Source organism: Triticum dicoccoides, chromosome 6B (assembly GCF_002162155.2).
Source record: "Triticum dicoccoides isolate Atlit2015 ecotype Zavitan chromosome 6B, WEW_v2.0, whole genome shotgun sequence".
NCBI classification, from domain to species: domain Eukaryota; kingdom Viridiplantae; phylum Streptophyta; class Magnoliopsida; order Poales; family Poaceae; genus Triticum; species Triticum dicoccoides.
In genome coordinates, this window is record NC_041391.1 from 719,574,278 (window position 1) to 719,593,872 (window position 19,595).

Genomic DNA, 19,595 nt, shown 5'->3' on the forward strand with positions numbered 1-19,595 from the left:
CACACACACACACACACACTTTGTAGCATCGAATCGACCCCTTCCACAACCATGTGTTCATCCATGTCCCAGGCTAGCTCTCCACCACCTTCATCCGTCATGTCCAATAGTTTGCATCTCTCCCTCTCATCACTCTCGGTGCTCTGGCTCGTTTCGGGCACTGTCCTCAACCCCGGGAGGAATTTCTACAAGTGTGATCGCCATGTTGTGAGTTCATATTCGATCTTTCAATCCATTTCGTGCACTGACGAGGCTGAAAAAATGGGGTGCAGGTTCTGGAAGTGAGAACTACATACAGTTCTTCTCATATCGCAGTCAACTGTCTACTTTGTTTACCTTTCAGATTCTCGAAGATAATCAAGCTTTGCTGAAGAAGATAACCATGTTGTGCCTTGCCGATCTGTTCACCAACTGTCTACTTCTTTTACCTTTCAAATTCGACCTTTTCTTGATCCAAGCCAGCAATGCATCAGCCGGTAATGTTTTTTCCACCAAGGTCGTTGATGTAGTAATAGCTAGTAATTTAAGTTTGGACCAAGCTACTCAATGCATATCAATGTACGATCTAGTATTGGCTGCCTGTTTTAACTATTACTCACACTGTAAATGCCTGCAGGCAATCAAGGCACCCACGAATGATTAATGGCTTTCATTTATCCAGCGTATATTAGGAGCAGGTCGTGAACCATTAATTACACCGGAAGCTTGCACTCTGGCATAATCACACCAACTTTATCCACCCAGCATTGTTCACTTGAAAAGTGTGGTATTTTAATTTCGTCACATGTTTTGGACTCCTGATTAACAACTGAAAATCCTTATATGTATCATTTTCTAACCAAAAAAATCAGTTGGCTTCATTCTTCATCGTTAACTCTAATCATGAAAAATACAACTTGAATTTTAAAACGCCGGTCCCAAAATGGCTCCCCATCGAGACACACTGCAAAACAGATCCAAATACACCAAACAGCAGGGACTTCATTCATACCGCCATTTACGTGTGCACTACAGCCATTGCAGTCCATAAGACCATAAATCACGAGTGGACAAGCCTTTAATGAGACCCAGCTCCTCTGCGCCCATCAATTTTCCCAGCTCTCATGTAGTCTGCAGCCCATCATGACACCCAGCTCGCACGCTTGTATCGAAATAAACAAAAAATGACAGAATCAAGGATTTTTTTGTATTAACCAAGTTGTTTTAGCTCTGTTACGTTTCCTCCTTCTGTTTTACTACAGGGCTGGGACTAGAGAGGGTGGTGCTAAATGATGACTGCCCCACGTCTGCAGGAATTAAGGCATCTCCAGAACCGTGACGCGCAGTGCTGACAGACTTGCATGTATTCCTATGAATCATAAATGCGGTACGGCCTGCTCCTGTGATGTATATCACGATGTATTCGAAGGACAAACTATTAACACGGCGTGTATTGCCAATGGGGCTATATTAACTAGGAATCACGATGCGCGCACGGACGCCTAGGATAGCGGCATCGCGTGGCCGCATGTCCCAAAAATCCGCGTCCGATGCTATGTCCACTAGTAGAAAAAGGGCCTAGTGTGAAGCTCATTAGTCCCGGTTTGTAATTGAGCCGGCACTAATATAAACATTAGTGCCGGTTCCAACGGCTAGGCGGGCGACGCTCATTAGTACCGGTTCGTGCCACGAACCGGTCATAAAGTTAGTATGGGTTGGTGGCTCCAACCGGTACCAAAGACCCCTCCTCCCCTTTAATACGGGTTCGTGCCACCAACCGGTACTAAAGGGGTGCGCTGACATCCGCAGTGCACAATGTTTAGTCCCACCTCGCTAGTTGAGAGGAGCTCGCACCGGTTTATAAGCCCAGCCGCGGCTACCGTGTCGATCTCCTCTCTAAGCAGGCCTTTGTTGGCCTATTGCAAGTCTTTTGCCCTGTGCGCCCTACTGGGCCGTATGGGCCTGTATCCTGGCCCTACTAGAGATTGGGTTTCTAGTCGAGTAGGTGGGCTGTTTTTGTTTTATTTCAAAAAACTAATAAAAAATCCTTTAGTCCAGGTTGGTGTTACCAACCGGGACTAAAGGTCCCCCAGACCACGGCGTGCGTCGTGCCACGTGGTGGCCCTTTAGTGCCGATCCGTGCTGAACCAGGACTAGGGGAGGGGGGGGGGGCTTTAGTCCCCACACTTTAGTGCCGGTTGCAGAACCGGCACTAAAGGCCCCTACGAACCGGTAATATAGCTCCGTTTTCTACTAGTGGTCAATATTAATTTAGGAGATACTATGTAAAATGCAAGAACCAATATAACTGACCAACATTTATCCAAGATATGATTATATGCATCAACTGAGTAGTAAAGACTGAGAAACGGCCCCTCAGTGAATACAAAATACAAACATCTCTCACATTGATTTTGATGTAAAAATATATCATGGTATTAACACCAGTATATAGTGTAAAGAAAAAAAGTTCAAGATAAATCAACATTAATGTATTATTTACTAGAAAATATATGCTGGAAACTACATGAGCACCATCAGTCGAAGATATGATTGCAAATCGATTGAGAAACAATTGTTTCAAATTGATTGAGAAATATTCAGTTAATAAATAAAAAATAAAGATATCTTTGACATTGATTTTGACATAACAAGATATCATAATATCAATACCGACATATATGTAGGTATAGTGTACGGGAGAATACACATGGAAGATATGATTGCAGATCGATTGAGAAACAATTATTTCAAATCAACTGAGAAATATTCACTTAGTAGATACAAAAATATAAAGATACGCGTGCCACTGATTTTGATATAACAAGATATCATGATATCAGTACCAATATATATAGTGCAAGGAGACCACACATGTAAGATATATCAACAGTGATTTAATAAATTAATCTAAAAAAATATGACGAGAAATATCAGAATATGATTATGCCTCTATATAAACACCGACAAACTAGAGGAGCTCTTGGCAACGAAGGATCACACAAGAACCACACAAGGAAAAGGCAAAACACAAGTCACACGCCTCTTCTCTTCATGGCATCTATCAACCAGAGCAACACGAGGAGGACCATGGCTACTGCTTTCCTGGTCCTTATAATGTTGTCTGGTTTTACACTGCCATCCTGCCATGCAGTTGGTAAGTAGATATATGCATCAATCAATAACCAAAATAGCAAACCTACTTAGATCTTGTCAGATTGAACTGTTGATGCTAAGTACAATGTTATTACATTCGCAGTTTATCATCCCTATTGCGTGGAAATGCCCGGAGGATGCTCTATTCCTTATTGCATGGACGAATGCAACAGGATAGAGCGACGTCCGCATTCCTGGTTTTGCAACAACATTGGCCAGTGCTGTTGCTACACTCTAATAGTATGGCCGGACATAGCCGTCTTGGTTACTTGTGCCATGTAATCCAGATGAATAAGCTCATTGCATGTAGGGCGCTGGGCTATGAGTCGCAAACATAATAAGATGTTCCTTTAGAATGTGATTAGTGGCATCTGCTGCCGACTTCATTTGTTTCATGCTCAAACTTTTCGTTCCTACCGTATAGTTTTAGAGACTGAAGAACCACCATTAGTGTTAAGTAACTCATGGTGAAGGTTCCAGAATGCATGAATTAACCCTATACTCCCTCCTTCACGGTTTCTAGGGCTTATCCCAAAAAATTTGGTTCCCTGTTTTATAAGTCTCAATTTGATTGTTCCCCATCACATGCTCAGATTTCAAGGTGCATTAATTTATTGCATGCAAGGATTAGATCATGGTTAATAATACATCCAACAATCGGCTATAAGAAGTTGCCACGTCATTTATAGCCAACCTTGTAGTCGGCATGTACAATAAGTTTTATATGTGTACTATTTTATTAGTAATTGGCCCACCTTACAACCTCACAACGCGTCTTGGGTCTCGTGTTAGAGCTGGCTACTAACCAAGAGCCCGCTTTTCTTTCCTCTTCTCTTCTCTCCCCTCCAACTAAGCAAAGATATAATATTCTATTTCTTATAGTCTGCTTATGTCACATTATTGTACTTGCTCTTACGAGAAACTTGACCAATGCATGTACTTCATGCATGCATGCATTGCAATTGATGCATTGGTGAACACAAGAAAAAGAAGTCCATTTTACTACCCTGAAAAAAATTGGTGGTTCACATAACCCCCTGATATTTTTGTCTGCTCCTTTACCCACCTCAACTATCTCAAACCAGTCAAAAAACATCCCAGGCTGGTTTGCGCGGGTCAGATGCTGATGTGGATGAGGTCAAAGTGGTATTGGCCCCCATCGTCAGTGACCCATGAATGCCTCTGTGACTTTTCTTCACCTGCGTACCGACAATAGCCAGTTATTTAACCATGGGGACCCACCTGTCATTGTCTTTTTAGGTGAAACGGAAGCAATTAGGACTAAGCTAATTACATCAACATTAGCTTGCTGGATTTAGTTGCCGGCGACCTCAACCGGTGATGCAGGTTCACCGTGTGCTCACTATAGGGCACTATTTTATACGCGGTTTGCGGCACAAGGAAGCTAAGTCTCGCGCGCAACAAACGGTGGTGGACATGGTCCAAATGGTCCCCGGAATCAAAGCCAACCACGAGGTTGGCGATGGCAGTGGCACGGGCTGGACGCGGTTGGAGCTACAGAACACGTCTGGGCTAACTAAGAGTGCCCAGTGGAATCATATGAGCTCCTGGAGCATGCGCATGCGATTGGATGCAACAGGGGAGCTCGAACTGCTTGAGTTCGCCGGCCATGGCGACGAGATAGGCGGAGCTCAGGGACATGGTATGGCGGAGATTCATTAGCGGTGGCTACGCAGGCTACAATCAACGGCGAACTAGCACTCTTGGGCAGCTCGAAGGAGACTCGCGGCTTCATGCATCACGCGACATAAGCCAGGCGACGAGATAGAATAGAAGAGCGAGGAGCAAGAATGGCGGTAGGGGGTGGGGTGTCTGGCTTGGCTCGTCGGCGACGACCTGCGATGCGGCATGGGGTCGTCGGCGGGGTCACATGCTAGGGCGCGGTGCACGGGGAGGTAGGCGAGGTCAAAACCACATGCAGGTCCACCAGCGGGTCAAAACCACCATTGACTATTGCCACATCAGCATCCGGTCGAGTCAAGCCATCCAGAGACCAATTTTGTCCGGTACAAGATTGTTTATGGGGTGAAGGGAGCAGAAATAAAGATCGGGGGTTATGTGAACCACCAACTTTTTTCAGGGTAGTAAAATGGACTTTTTTAAAACATATATGACAACATCTTCCATCGAAGTTCCACAAAACTTTACCAATCCTCAAATCAAAGACATATAGTACAACCCACCTCCACACACATGAGAATGAATGGTGGTCAAATGGGAAAACTTACGAACACCGGGAATAATACATCTAAGACGGCCCTAATTGTTTACATGAGTTATTTGAAATGAAAATACAAATCATGCACATGTTTTTGATTTTTAATAATGAACTCAATTGCAAGACACATTTGGCATACCCTAGAAGTTTAAATGAACTTGCCTAATAATACACTAGAGAACACTATTAATATTTTTGTGAATTATACGCTTTACAAATCTGCATCATGATATTTAATGATATTTTTGCATTGCTGATATTTAATGATATTAATATATATGAAAACACACACATACACGCAAGTACATATTACACTATATAATTAAGAAAATATTCAAAATTGATTTGAAGACAAATTTTGTTATATCATACAATTAAATGTGGGAGAAGCAAAAATTAAGTGATATACATTAAAATGGCTTGACAAACAAAGAGAGCTATATGTGATATTTAGCAACATTATTAGTTTGGTAACTATGTTGGCTAAGTAATAGAAATTTTTGTTAATTAAAACTATACTATTATACAACTATTTAAATAAGTACAAAAGTTTAATATAAAAAAGAAGTTTATTTTAAGACCAGCCAAAGCCGAGGATGTGGATTGTAATTAACAAATCCGACCCCTTTCCATGTTCCTTCAGGCGTTTTATTGCTTTACTGCTGCAGGTGAAACAATGGCCCGTCAGCCACCATTATTGTCTATGTTATGATTCAGCATGATGTTATGATATGGAGTTGCTTCAACCATCCTTATGCAACATTCTTGTTTGCTTAGATTTTTTTCATTTCGATGACAAATGTTTTTATTTTTCAGCTACCTATAGAAGAAGCTGAACGGTGAATGGGGAAAGGAGGTGTAAGAGATGGAGAATAACCTGCCAAAGTGCGTCGACCGTATTGACGAGAAGATTCAAGCCATAATAGATGCTGGAGGAGTCTGTCCTCATTGCCCGAAGCTATTCGACAGTAATCCAAATCCATGAAGAAATAGGAAGTAAGTAAAGCACAGGCGGATGTTTCTCCTGGTGCATAGAGTTCTTCTCCTCATAATTGCATCTGATAGTGAAGAACATGTTTTTAATCTTCCTTTTGATGTTCGAACTAAGAATTTATAGTGCTTATGCTGGCATACAAAGCATGTTTGAGCTGCTTTTAATTATCAATCTTAAGGTTTTCTTGCAAATTTAGTATTTTTTGGGTGTTTAAGTTGTTTGCGTGTTGACTTATAAGTCAGCTGCCAGTTTGAAAACCCTTAGTTATCAGATAACATTTACTTGTTGCAGAAAGTACATCTAAATATAGGAGCATGCAAGGCATCACAAAAAAGTCGAATGGAAAAAGAAAAGGAGCAGTACTCAATTGTGAGGTTTAATTTTTTTTAATCCTAGATTATCCTGAAATAATAGATGTTAAGAAAGGGTTGTTGCAAAAAAAGAGCGACACACACACCTGCATGCACGTCCTACAGTCCTTTTCGGAAAAAATGTAACCTACAGTAGCATAACTCTTAGCGCATAGTGTATCCTAGCCTATAGCGCGTTGTAGCGTAGATATATAAATGTTGTACAATCCAATGCAAAAATAATGCCGCACGATCATAGTTTGTAGCATGATGTAGCGTTAGCACTGGCGCAAAGAATATATTCCCAGCTTAGTAAAACTAGTTGATCGTGTCCGTCCTAATTAGATCTAACGTGTGTGTGAGCCACCTCACGGGGCGACCTACATGCACAAGTCGAACTTAGACTTTCCCTTCATTGTTGATAAAAATACATTGGAAGATCCAACTGTTCTATCTTTTCATTGTTTAGAGAAGTTAATTAGTGTATAAGAATTGGTTGAAAGCTCTAGCAATGCTAAAATTGCAGGCGTTCGTGCTCATCCATCATATCGGAAAATATTATTGATTGGGATGTGTTTCACATGTGAAAGATTAGATTCACCCAGTAGGTTCATAATTGCATGGCATTCATGTGGCTGGGTTGGTACAATCATATAATATAACTTGAATATGTATTTTTATTGACACTTGTAGTTGGCGTCTTGGTGAGATGAATTGTATGCTCTTACATTGGTTGAAATCTGGATTGAATTGTTTAGTTATTTAACATTGGGAGTTTGGTTGAACTGCTTTTGGTAAATATTGTGCATCATGTCATTGTTTCTAGTTCGTACTTGATAGATCTTTGAGGAAGTAGGGTTGTTCTCAATGTAATACACCCCTCCGCCCGAAAATACTTGTCGGAAAAATGGATGTATCTAGACGTATTTTAGTTCTAGATACATTCCCTTTTTATCCATTTGTTCGACAAGTAATTTGAGAAGGAGGGTTGTTTTTTCTGGTGTGTGGATCAAAAGCTATAGTGATAGCTATTGTAGTTCATACTTTCTGTCAAGTGTGGGATCACAATTTCATGGCTGTAATTTAAATATTTTGTATGCAGGGATACTTGTATACAAGATAAAAAAGGTGCAGAGAAACATTGGTCTGGATCTGAAGGGTGAAGAGAGTCGAAAGCCAAAATGCGCAGAGGAAATCCTGAAACCTGATCAAAGGGTTGAAGAGAGGGTATAAGCAAAAAAGTACAGGCGCTTGTGCCTTGTTTCTGGTTCTCCGTTTTTGCGATGTTCATATCATAGGCGTACTGTACTGTTCTTGTGACTAAAATATATAGTTTTGGCACTCTATATGTGGTTTCCTGTACAACGTAAGTAGTACTACAAAGAGAAAGCTCGGCTTTGTACCAGCTCCTGGGCTCCAACGTTGGTTGTGCCCTTGCACACACCCATTTCTGATCATATGTCTTGATTGTTTCATCACACATCCAAATTATCTGCATCAAGCTCATTCTATTATTTGGTCTTACTAGATGTTCTTTCTTTGGATAATAAGTCATTTTTGAACTTTTACCAATCTTGGGCATGGCCTTCCCTCCGTTGATGATTGTGCTTGAGCGTTTTGGCAAGTCATCATTTCTACCATTTCAAACCACTATTCTTATGTCTCTTCCAACAGCCCGTGGTATCTTCACCCGCTGGCTGAGCACCCATGGGATCTCCACGACAAAATGCAATGCCTGATGAGGCCTCTCGGCAACTGGTCGAACTTCCGGGGGCTGGTCTGCAGGCCAGTTGCTAAGGATCTCAGGTGTCAAGTAGTAACGGTTCAAGTCCACTGTCAGCACACCCAAGCTCGGGATGGCTTGGTTCCGTTGTCGTCGTACAACGTCTAGGCCCATGGAATTACTGGCTCTCAAGGGTGTGTTTGCTAGGGGACATAAACTCAAAAGTTCCCTACAAAACTCATTTTCGTCTGTTTGGCAGGGTGAATGGGCTCATCCTGACCATGCCCATGTCATGTAAAAAAGTCCTCTCTCTCAGTCATGCCAAGTTGAGCATGCCTAGATAGGTTGCATTAAGGCACCCATGCTCACCCTGACACTCAAAATATGTTCAATTTTTTTCTTAAATTTTAAAAAATGTTTTGACGTTTAAATTTTGTATAATTTGTCAAACAATGTTCATAATTTCGAATTTTGTTTAAATTATTAAAAAATTACTAGGAATTCAATTTTTGTTTAAATTCTAAAAAATGTTTAGAATTTCAAATTTTGTATAAATAAAAAATATTCAGAATTTAAAATTTTGTTTAAATTCTTAAAAATGTTTAGAATTCCAAAATTTGTATAAATGATAAAAACCAGAACTTCGAAATATGTTTAAATTTTCAAAAAAAATGTTTAGAATTTAATATTTTGTTTATATTTTCAAAACTGTTTAGAAGTTTAAAATGTGTTCAAAATTTCAAAAGAAATTCAGAAATTGTTTAATTCCTAAAAAAATGTTCATAAGTTCAAATTTTCTTTTAATTTTCAGAATTTTGGAATGTGTTAAAAAAATTCAAAAAATACCAGATTTCCAAAATGAGTTTAATTTGTTTATCATGTTTTTAAAATTTTGTTCACCATTCAAAAAAATTATTCGGAATTCAAAATTGTTCAGCATGTCTTAACAATGCAGTCTATCAAACTAAGTCTCAGCTTAGCATGGCTCAGCATACACCGCTATCAAACAACAATGCATGTAATTAGCATGTCTCAATAGGGAACAACAATGCTATGGTGGGAACCGCTAAGGAACCTGGACAACTTCAACACCATTATTAGAGTATAATGCATTGCTAGTCATTGAACTTATGTCGATAGCTCACTGGTCACTGTACTTACGAAGACAGTCAATATGGTCACTAAATATGATTGTTGGTGATTGTATAGTCACTGTTTATCGTATAGCCTCGTATTTTGCTGAATTCACCGACCAGAGAGTCCAAGTGGTAGCCCTTTAGTTCACCTTCTTTCTCTGCTCTCGGGGTCCCACTGTTAGTTTCTTCAATTTATTTCTTTAACCCACTAACACGTGGGACCTGCAGCGGTCGAAGTGTGACTAGGACTGTTTGACCGGTCAATTACAAAAAATACAAAGCTCTACGGGGAGGCAGTGACCGTATAATCATCAACAATCGTATTTGGTGACCGTATTAACCACATTTTTAAGTACAGTGACTAAAGTGAGCTATCGACACAAATCCAATGACTACCGATGCATTTTACTCCCGTGAATATGCGGCTGTGCAAGAAGGCACTAGCCAAAAATATGTCGGAGGTGCTGAGGTCAAACTAGAAAGGCGTGTCGCTCAACTTTGAGACCTCCGTCATGCTGCCCAAAGCACGTGCTTGGTCTTGCATTGGAACTGTTGATGGATAGGTGGAAGATGAAGCATGCAAAGGTTTGATTAGCTGGTGTTTAGTACTATGATACCCGCAAAACAATAATAGTATTATGGGACGGAGAAAGTATTTACTAGGACGAGCCCCGCTTCGATACACCCCATCACAAGCCGTATAAAGAGCAATATAGACACCCGCAAAACAATAATAGTATTATGGGACGGAGAAAGTATTTACTAGGACGAGCCCCGCTTCGGTACACCCCTCTCACAAGCCATTTAAAGAGCAATATATACATTTGAAAAATTATAAAAAAGCATGCGAGAAGAGTCGAACTGCCAACCTCCCACATGCATGCTAGCGATGCTAGAAGCAGCCAAGCTAGCCGCTGTGGATGACATAAATGCAACGCTATACTTAAAGTATTAATTAAAGCGTTTTCTATTTTTCAATATTTCTTGGAAACAAATATAACAGAATTTCTTGAAAATGTGAACAATGTTTCGAAATCATAAACAAGTCTCAAATATTATTTTCTTAAATGTAATTTTTTTTCTTTCAAAAATGTGAACTTGTTTTAAAATTGTGAGCAAATTTCAAAATCTGAACAACTTTTTAAAAAGTAATTTAAAATACACAGTGAACATTTTCTTAGTATACGGTGAACTTTATTCAAATACGCACTGAACGTTTTTTAAATTATGGTTAACTTTTTGAAATGCACGCTGAGCAAAATTTCTATACACGATGAACTGTTCTTATACATGGTGAACATTTTTTTCCAATGCACGGTGAACATTTTTCTTGAATATGGTGAACTTTGTTTTAACACGATTTTTTTTGGAAAATGAATTCTTTTTTCAAACTTTCATTGGAATTTGAAATTACAAACCTTTTTTGAAACATGAATAGATTTGAAAAACATGAACAATTTTTGAACATGTGAAAAAAATTTGGAATTTTAAATAGCTTTTAAAATTTTGAATTTATGGAAACCAAAAAGGAAACAAAAAATAGAATAAGGTAAACAAAGGAAAAAGAAGAATTAAGTGGAAAAGACAAATGAAGAAAACCAGAAAAAGTCTATAAAAGTAAACAAAACAGTAAGAAAACTCAGGGAACATTTAAAAGGTTTCAAAACCTATTGCTCGCTCGAAGTGGGTCATCCCGTATTGTCAGGGTTGCTCGTATAGCTTCAGCGAAGCCACGACTGTTTGATGCTCACAAGCGGCAAATAGGGTTCGACGTTCGGCGAGTAGAGTCATATAGCCGCTGCCATGCACAAGAGGCCGTTAGACTAGGTCAGCCTATTGCTGCACACGGAAAAAGTGAAAAACTTATCAAAAAACAAATAACAGTGCGAGGGGTCGAACCATGTAACACACACTACTGACCGCTCGCCGCTAGACAGATGACCGAGAAGCTTCAATGTCTAACTACAAAAACGCAGACAGCTAGAACTATCCCTCAACGACCGGTTACTGTAGCAAACCTGTCTTTTTCCCACTATTTCTTTTTCTTTATTTATTAGTTTTTTCTTTTTCATTTTTGTCTTACTTCCTCGTTTCTCTTTTCTTTTTTTTAAAAATGCTCTCCCTTATAAAAATTTGTCCAAGATTTCAAAAACGTTCACCTTTTTAAAATTATTTAAAAATACAAATATTTTCATTTTAAAATAATGTACAGATTTTTTTTAAATGGCTGCATCTTTGAAAATTGCCAAGATATCAAAACAAGGACGTTTTCAAAATAGCATACAAAATTTTGAACATGATTTTCTAAACTAAAAAAGCACTAACAAATTTGGATTTAATAAAACAGAGAATATGGACAAAGTTTCGGAACCATTTTTTAAGTTCCCTGAATATTTTTTGTATTTGTGTAGAAAAAACACCATGTTCACGTAGGGTGTTCTGGTAGGTCAGAAGGCTTCGTCTGAGAGCACATTATTTTTTGACATCGTTTAAATGGTCCAATTTTTTCCAGTGCCTTGTATGACGAATTTGAGGTATCATGCCAAGTTGTTTTGATTTTTGACAATTTTGGTATTTTTTTGGAGTTTTCTCGATAAAAAAGTTGATAAATGAGTATGGATGGGTATACACTCTTTGAGGAAAACGAGCGCATTAATTGAGTGCTTTTACAAACCATGAAAATTATTCCACCACTCATCATCTATCTTGGTTGGTAAGATTTTTGAATTAAGCCCTATAAACCGAAAAGGAGGTAGTAGTAAGTGAAATAATCCTAGCGCTGGCTTGGCTTTCGATCTGCGGCAGCAGAGCAGTGGTTTCTACTATACCACAAGCCCATTAATCTAGTCCTGGTTTTTTTTCTTCATGGCTGCATGCTAAATCTGAGCCAAGGAAAGCTAAGAAGTCCTCTTCCTCCACTCCCTGTTGCCGGCCTACCACTTCGGTCCACGCACATGCACATTGAATCAGAACCATGAAGCCCCTGCGAACCATCTTGCCATGCCTTCTGCTCTACCACCTCGCCAACGCCGGCCGCTGCCCGCAGACGCTCCCGACACCACAAGCAAGAAAGGGATAACAGATACGGTAGGACCAAGCTAAATATAATGCAGGAGAGCGCATGTGGATATTTGTAGATGATTCATACATTTCTACTTCCCTAGCTTAGAGCATCTACAACCTGACCCCCGTACGCGCCCCAAACGCCCGGACTGGCTGCCTGGTCACTGTCAGGATGAAAGAATGCTACCCAACCGGACGCCCCATATCCAGCTCAAACGCCCGGACTCACCCCAGTCTCCATTTCCGGCCCAATCTGGGGCGGATACGAGGAGGCTCGGACAAGCTCAACAGGCCTGCTTTGGCCCACGCCGCCCAGTCACTGTCCCCTCAAAAACCTCACCTGTTCAGGCGAACCCTAGTTAATCTCAGTCCTCTCGTCCTCTCCGCTCCACTCCCATCTTCTCCACTTTCTGTCCCAATCTCTCTGCCTTGTCCGCCATGGCTAAGTCCATCCATGACTCCGACAGCGAGACCGATCCCATGGAATGGGACACCCTAGAGATGGAGGAGGACACCGGCTACGGCAGCAACGGCCGGACGGCGAGGGCCTCGTGCTCCGCATCGCCATCCCGCACACGCGGTTGGACACCGGCGGGAGCTCGAGCTCCGTCACGTCCGCCACCAGCTCCTCTAGGTCCCACTCCCGCTATGTGGGCCACGGTCGCTCGTCTCACGTTCGCCCATCCTGCTTTGCTCTAGATCCAGATCAAGGCGATCGTCTCCCCTTCCCCTCCGGCGCCAGCACCGCCCGAGCAACACTGGGTGCTCGTGTCCGCGTCTCCCATGGGGATGCGCATGTCAGAGTCGGGGCTGAAGGTGGCCCAGCGTGAGCGGCAGTGGGACGTAGCCGCATCGGAGCCTGGCTCTTCCTGCCAACGCGCACGCTCTGTCCCCTTGGACTTGGACGAGGCGCTGCTCCGCGATGTCATGTGGCGTTCGCTGACCATGGACGCTATGCACCAGCGACGCAAAAACGCGAAGGCGCTCCGACTTGGTCTTGAAGCTTCTGAGCGAGGGAGACATCACTAATATCTATCAAGGACGTATACGCAAAATCTCATCTACTTGCATTTACATTATTTACTATTTGCCTCTCGTTTTCATCTCCCCCACTTCTAAAATGTTTTTTTTACAAAAACACATTTTTTTTCTGTTTGCCCTTTTGTTCGTTTGCTCCTTTACTTGCTTGAAGTTGTTACCATGTGTGAGTTTGTTATTGAAAAAAGTGAGGATGGGAAAATTCCTAAAGTTGAAATTCCCACCAACTTAGATTCTAATTTATTTGTTATGGGAAATGGGAATATCATAGGAAAAAACATTATCCAAGAACTCTTTAATTGCACGGGAACTTTGGTTTGTGATAATGTTCCAATACTAAAAGGACACGACGAACGTCCGATCAGTCTGTCGTTAGCAACAGGTCCGAACGATCGAACCCCACCTCCCTCTCGCGACCCGCAAACACTAGCCACCCGCTTCGCGAGGCCCACCCACGATAACCTAGCCTCCCTTCTCGAGGCCGAGAGCGTGCAACGCGTGAGGCCCAAGACCAAGACAGCCCCCTGGCCCACCTTACCTCGCAGGTGACTTACTACCCAAACCCTTATTTCTTACCTCCGTCTCAAGAAACAAGCACCTGCCATGATCCGTTCTCGTCCTCTCTCTCTGACGCGCCTCCAGCGCCTCCAGCACCCCCCCCCCTTGATCTGATCCACCAAAAACCATCAACCACCATGCCGGAATACATAAACAAATACCAATTCCCTAGTAAGCCTCTACTAGATTAGCTCGTTGATCAAAAGATGGTTAAGGTTTCCTGACCATAGACATGAGTCGTCATTTGATAACAGGATCACATCATTAGGAGAATGATGTGATGGAGAAGACCCATCCGTTAGCATAGCAAATTATTGTTCAGTTTGTTGCTACTGTTTTCTTAATGTCAAATGCATGTTCCTTCGACCATGAAAATAATGCAACTCCCGGACTCCGGAGGAATGCCTTGTGTGTATCAAACGTCACTTCGTAACTAGGTGATCATAAAGGTGCTCTACAGGTATCTCCGAAGGTGTCTGTTGAGTTGGCATGGATTGAGATTGGGATTTGTCATTTCATATGATGGAAATATAACTTTGGGCCCTCTCGGTAATACAACATCACGAGAATTTTGCAAGCAAAGTGACTAATGAGTTAGTTACAAGACAATGTATTACGGAACGAGTAAAGAGACTTGCCGATAACGACATTGAACTAGGTATGGAGATACCGACGATCAAATCTCGGGCAAATAACATACCGATAGACAAAAGGAACTACGTATGTTGTCATAAATGTTCGACCGATAAAGATCTTCGTAGAATATGTACAAACCAATAAGGGCATACAGGTCCCGCTATTGGTTATTGACCGGAGAAGCGTCTCGGTCATGCCTACATCATTCTCGAACCTATAGGGTCCGCGCTTAACATTCATTGACGATATAATACTATATGAGTTATGTATGTTGATGACCGAATGTTGTTCGGAGTCGTAGATGAGATCACAGACATGATGATGAGCTTCAAAATGGTCCGAAGGTAAAGATTGATATATATGATAATATTCGGTCTCCGGAAGGGTTTCAAAATACACCGGATAATTATCGGATCACCGGAAGGGGTTCCGAAAGGCCACGGGGGAGCACCAAATTCTGCATATTGCAATTCACGCGCGGGACGAGCAGAGGCTGAGGACGCTGGTGGCGGAGCGCAAGGCCAAGATCGGGCAGTTTAGAGGCAGCCACCACAACATGCCGAAGCTCATCGAGGTCTCCACTGTATGTCCCGCTCCTCTCCTCTCCTGCATACACACATTCATACATACACCATATACTACTAGTGTACATACATACATGCTCCGATGCTCATGATCAATTAACGTGTTGTGCTCATGCTCCGATGCTCATGATCAATTAACGTGTTGTGCTCATCCCAACGGATGGATGGATGGATGCAGAAGTACGATCCAGATGCTGCGGCTAGTTCCGACCAGCCGGTTGTGGCCGCCGCCGCCGCCACCGGGAGGATCAAACGGAGCCATTCGCAGCTGAGCTTCCACATCGGAGACGACTGACTCAACCTCCATCCAACTTTTCTGCATCACCCATGGCGCCGACGACGACATCATCTATCATGCGTGGAACAGTTGTCTTCACCGTCCGTCAGTACTCTAAATCTGCAAATGTGCTGCCACTAGCCTACTGATACTACGTACTACATTGTAGTAGTTGTTTGTTGAGTTGGTGCAAGGCCTGCGAATTACTAGCATACGTGCAAAAAAGTTGGTTGGTTGGTTGTTCCCTTGGGCTTTTAAATTGGACACTTTTGTACGATTCAATTCGGATTGTGAGCCAGCCTTTGTGGGGTGGCATATATATGCTGGCATGGCACACCATCATCATGCTACTAGCTTGGATGCATGTCTGTCTGAGATCTTGGCGTGCCAGAACGTGCCCATCATAACCACAGCATAAATGTTGGCATATATTCCCTCAGTCCCAAAATTCTTATCTTAAATTTGTCTAAATAAGAATGTATCTAGTTACGTTTTAGTGTTAGATACATCCGTATCTAGACAAATCTAAGACAAGAATTTTGGGACGGAGGGAGTAATATGAACCAGGCAAAGAGAGGCTTAACCCAGTGGTTAGGCATGCGGTTGTGCAGTCTAACCATCAGATGATTCATAGGGTTTTACCCCATGTATTGAGGATCAAACTTGGTGTGTGGTAAAACCACTCGTCAAGAGAAAATCTTTGCACTCATTTAAAAAAAAGAGGGCGAAGATGTCCTTGCGTGAGTTCAAATCTCATTCCTCCAAAAAGAAACAAAAACTACCCAAGAAGGCGAAGATGTCCTCCCCGATCCGAATTTCCACATGAGAGGCATGTTTTGGAATAGCAGATGTCTTTCAGACTTGGCTAAACATAAACACGTCGGTGATTATGTGCGAGATCATGGGCTCGATTTTGTGGCAATTTCCAAGGCTGGTAAATGTGACTTTCATGCGCATGTCCTTGCTCACCTATGAGGTGGTTTTGACTACACATGGCATAGTCTACCAGTAAGTGGAAGGTCTGAAGGAATCTTACTTGGGACACAGACCACAACCATAGACTTCTTTTTTTGACTGGTGAATTTCACATCAAATTTCACCTCTGAAACAAAGCTGACAATTTTACATGGAGCCTGATAGTAGTGTATGGTGTTGCCCAAGATGAGCATAACTGCGCCTTCCTTAGGGAATTGATAAATTTGGCTAGCGATAACCCACATCCAATGCTTATTGGAGGGGACTTTAATATCCTTAGGTACCAGAAAGAGAAAAATAATGACCGCTTTGATACACACTGGCCTTTCCTATTCAATGTAGTCATTGACAGATTGTTTTTTCAGGAAGCTAGTATGTTGGGCCACAAATTCACTTGGGCTAATAATCGTGTTGTGCCGACATAGGAGAAGCTAGATAGGGTACTCATGGATACCAACTCGGAGCTAAAACTCCCTATGGTAACCGTACCGACCCTAGAGCGTATCGAGGAATTATCGGATCATGCGCCTATCATGCTTGATTCTAACTCTACGAGTCCATCTACTGCCGGCCCTTTCAAATTTGAATTGGCATGGTTGCACCGGGAAAGCTTTGAGGACATAATCAAGAATGTATGGGCGCATAGAGTAGAACGATATCCTCATGACACCTTTCTCTGAAGAGGCCCACCATTGGTCGTACACCTATTCGGAGATATAACTTTAAAATAAGGGCCATAAGGCAACACCTCTCTGAATGGGCGAAACACACCAATGGGATGTACAAAAAAGCAAATCCTATCCACTATTATTGATGACCTCAACAAAATCGCAGAGACTCGCATCTTGTCGCAATAAGGATTGAATTGAAAGTTCAATCCAAAGCGAAAGTAAATCAATCCAATGAGAAAGTTGCATGTCTTTTGCGAGAAGAGGAAATCAAATATTACCAAAGATCTAAAGCCGACTTCATCTTGAAGGGAGACAGTAATACACGTTACTTCCAACTCGTCACCAATGGTCGGCATTGGAAGAAGTGTACTTTTAGTCTTCAACAAGATGAAGGGCAGATCAAAGGTTAGGAAAAGCTCACAAGTTATATCACCAAATACTACAAATCTCTGTTCGGCGCATCAGATGAAAGTAATTTCACACTTGACAAAGCCCGAATAGATGACATCTCACAAGTCATGACAGAAGAGAACAATATCATCACGACACCTTTCTCTGAAGAGGAGGTGAGAGTTGTGGTGTTCCAAATTAAACACAATAAAGCTCTAGGCCCGAATGGCTTCCCTACATAATTCTATCAGAATTTCTCGGAGGTCATCAATACTGACCTTTTGGAATTGTTCAATTGTCTTCATGCTGGCTAACTTGACCTATTCGGGCTTAACTTTGGTGAGATCATTTTGTTGCCGAAAATTAAGGAGTCTGAGCGGATCCAACAATATAGACCCATATGCCTCCTTATGCTAGCTTCAAGATTTTCATCAAAGTGGCTACTAATAGGTTCAACACGGTTGCTGACCATGTTGTCTGACCATCTCAAACGGCTTTCGTGCAAGGCTGAAATATACTCGACGGAGTAGTAATCCTACATGAGACTATTCACGAGATGCACCAAAAAAACATGAGTGGAATAATTTCTAAGATTGACTTTGAAAAGGCCAATGACAAGGTCAACTCGTCTTTCCTTCAACATGCTCTTAGAATGAAAGGGCTCTCTGATAAATGGCACAAGTGGATCCAAAACTTCCGACGTAGGCCATTAGTTTCAGACAAAAAAGGCCTACATCAGGGTGACCCATGTCTCCAATGTTATTTAACATTGTTGCTGACATGGTGGCTATCCTAATTGATCGCGCCAAGTAGGAAAGTCATATTGCAAATTGCAGGTGTAGTGTCATACCATGTGGATGGTGGACTCTCTGTTATGCAATATGCTAATGATATGATTCCTTCATTTTATGGAACATGACTTGGATAAGGCTCGAAACTTGAAACTTTTGCTTTCAGCATTTGAGCAAATGTCGGGCCTCAAAATTAACTTCCATAAAAGTGAATCGAATTGTTTGGAGAAGCCAATGAGACGGCGGCTGATTATGCTGACCTGTTTGGTTGTGCACAATTCCAATTCTCGATTAAATATTTGGGAATTCTGATACATTATCGGCATCTCACTATTGCAGAGTGGAAACATCTTGAGGAGCACTTTGAGGAATGATTGAGAAGTTGTAAAGGAAAGTTTCTTTCTGTTGGACGACGGTTGGTCTTGATCAATTCCGTCCTCACAAATATGGTTCTCTATATGCTTCCTTGTTTCCAACTCCCTAAAGGGGTCTTGCAAAGGCTGGATTATTTCAGATCCAGATTATTTTGTCATGGAGACAGTGAAAAGAAAAGGTACAAACTGGTCAAATGGAGTGTGGTTTGTTGGCAAAAAGACCAAGGTGGCATTGGCATTTATGACCTGCAGGTCAAGAATGATGACTTACTTAGTAAATTGTTGTTCAAACTACATACTGAGGATGGCATTTGGCAAACCCTCCTACGCAACAAGTATCTAGGCCAAAAGACTATGTCTCAGGCCTATTGGAAACCTAGTGACTCGCACTTTTGATCTGGTCTAATGGCGGCGAAGAAACATCTTTTCCGCTTCGGATCTTTTGCTATTAAAGACGGGTCAACAGTTCGTTTCTGGAAGGTCATCTGGCTAGGTAATGCCATCCTCCAAGAACAATATGCTGTGTTGTACCACGTTTTTCACGATAAGAATGATACTCTTGCAGAGGGGCTCAGTTCATTCACGCGGGAGGTTTCTTTGAGGTGAGATTTAATTGGCCCTCGTCTTATGTCATGGCAAAGTATTCTATCCCGTTATAGAT

At 41.8% G+C, this 19,595-nt stretch overlaps 1 protein-coding gene across 5 annotated transcripts; it reads left to right on the forward strand.

Annotated features, from left to right (window-relative positions):
* Positions 1–6: 6 nt before the first annotated feature.
* Positions 7–8,145, forward strand: LOC119321028. 5 transcript variants are annotated; one of them, XR_005155087.1, is made up of 5 exons: positions 7–207; positions 344–476; positions 1,242–1,366; positions 6,191–6,370; positions 7,821–8,145. XR_005155087.1 is itself a non-coding variant. In XM_037594884.1 (3 exons), the coding sequence occupies exons 1-3, from the start codon at positions 52–54 to the stop codon at positions 1,316–1,318; spliced, it is 366 nt and encodes a 121-aa protein (XP_037450781.1). In that variant the 5' UTR covers positions 7–51; the 3' UTR covers positions 1,319–1,439. The 5 variants fall into 5 exon arrangements, 2 of the variants coding, with proteins under 2 accessions (XP_037450781.1, XP_037450783.1); XR_005155088.1 differs by having other exon boundaries at positions 1,293–1,366; XR_005155089.1 differs by lacking the exon at positions 1,242–1,366.
* Positions 8,146–19,595: the final 11,450 nt, after the last annotated feature.

Excerpts from the sequence above, each read along its gene's own strand:
- LOC119321028 (XM_037594884.1), top strand. The coding sequence starts at position 52 with ATGTGTTCATCCATGTCCCAGGCTAGCTCTCCACCACCTTCATCCGTC. Across the intron at positions 208-343 it reads ACAAGTGTGATCGCCATGTT|ATTCTCGAAGATAATCAAGC; the intron begins GTGAGTTCATAT and ends TTTACCTTTCAG. Across the intron at positions 477-1,241 it reads AGCCAGCAATGCATCAGCCG|GGCTGGGACTAGAGAGGGTG; the intron begins GTAATGTTTTTT and ends GTTTTACTACAG.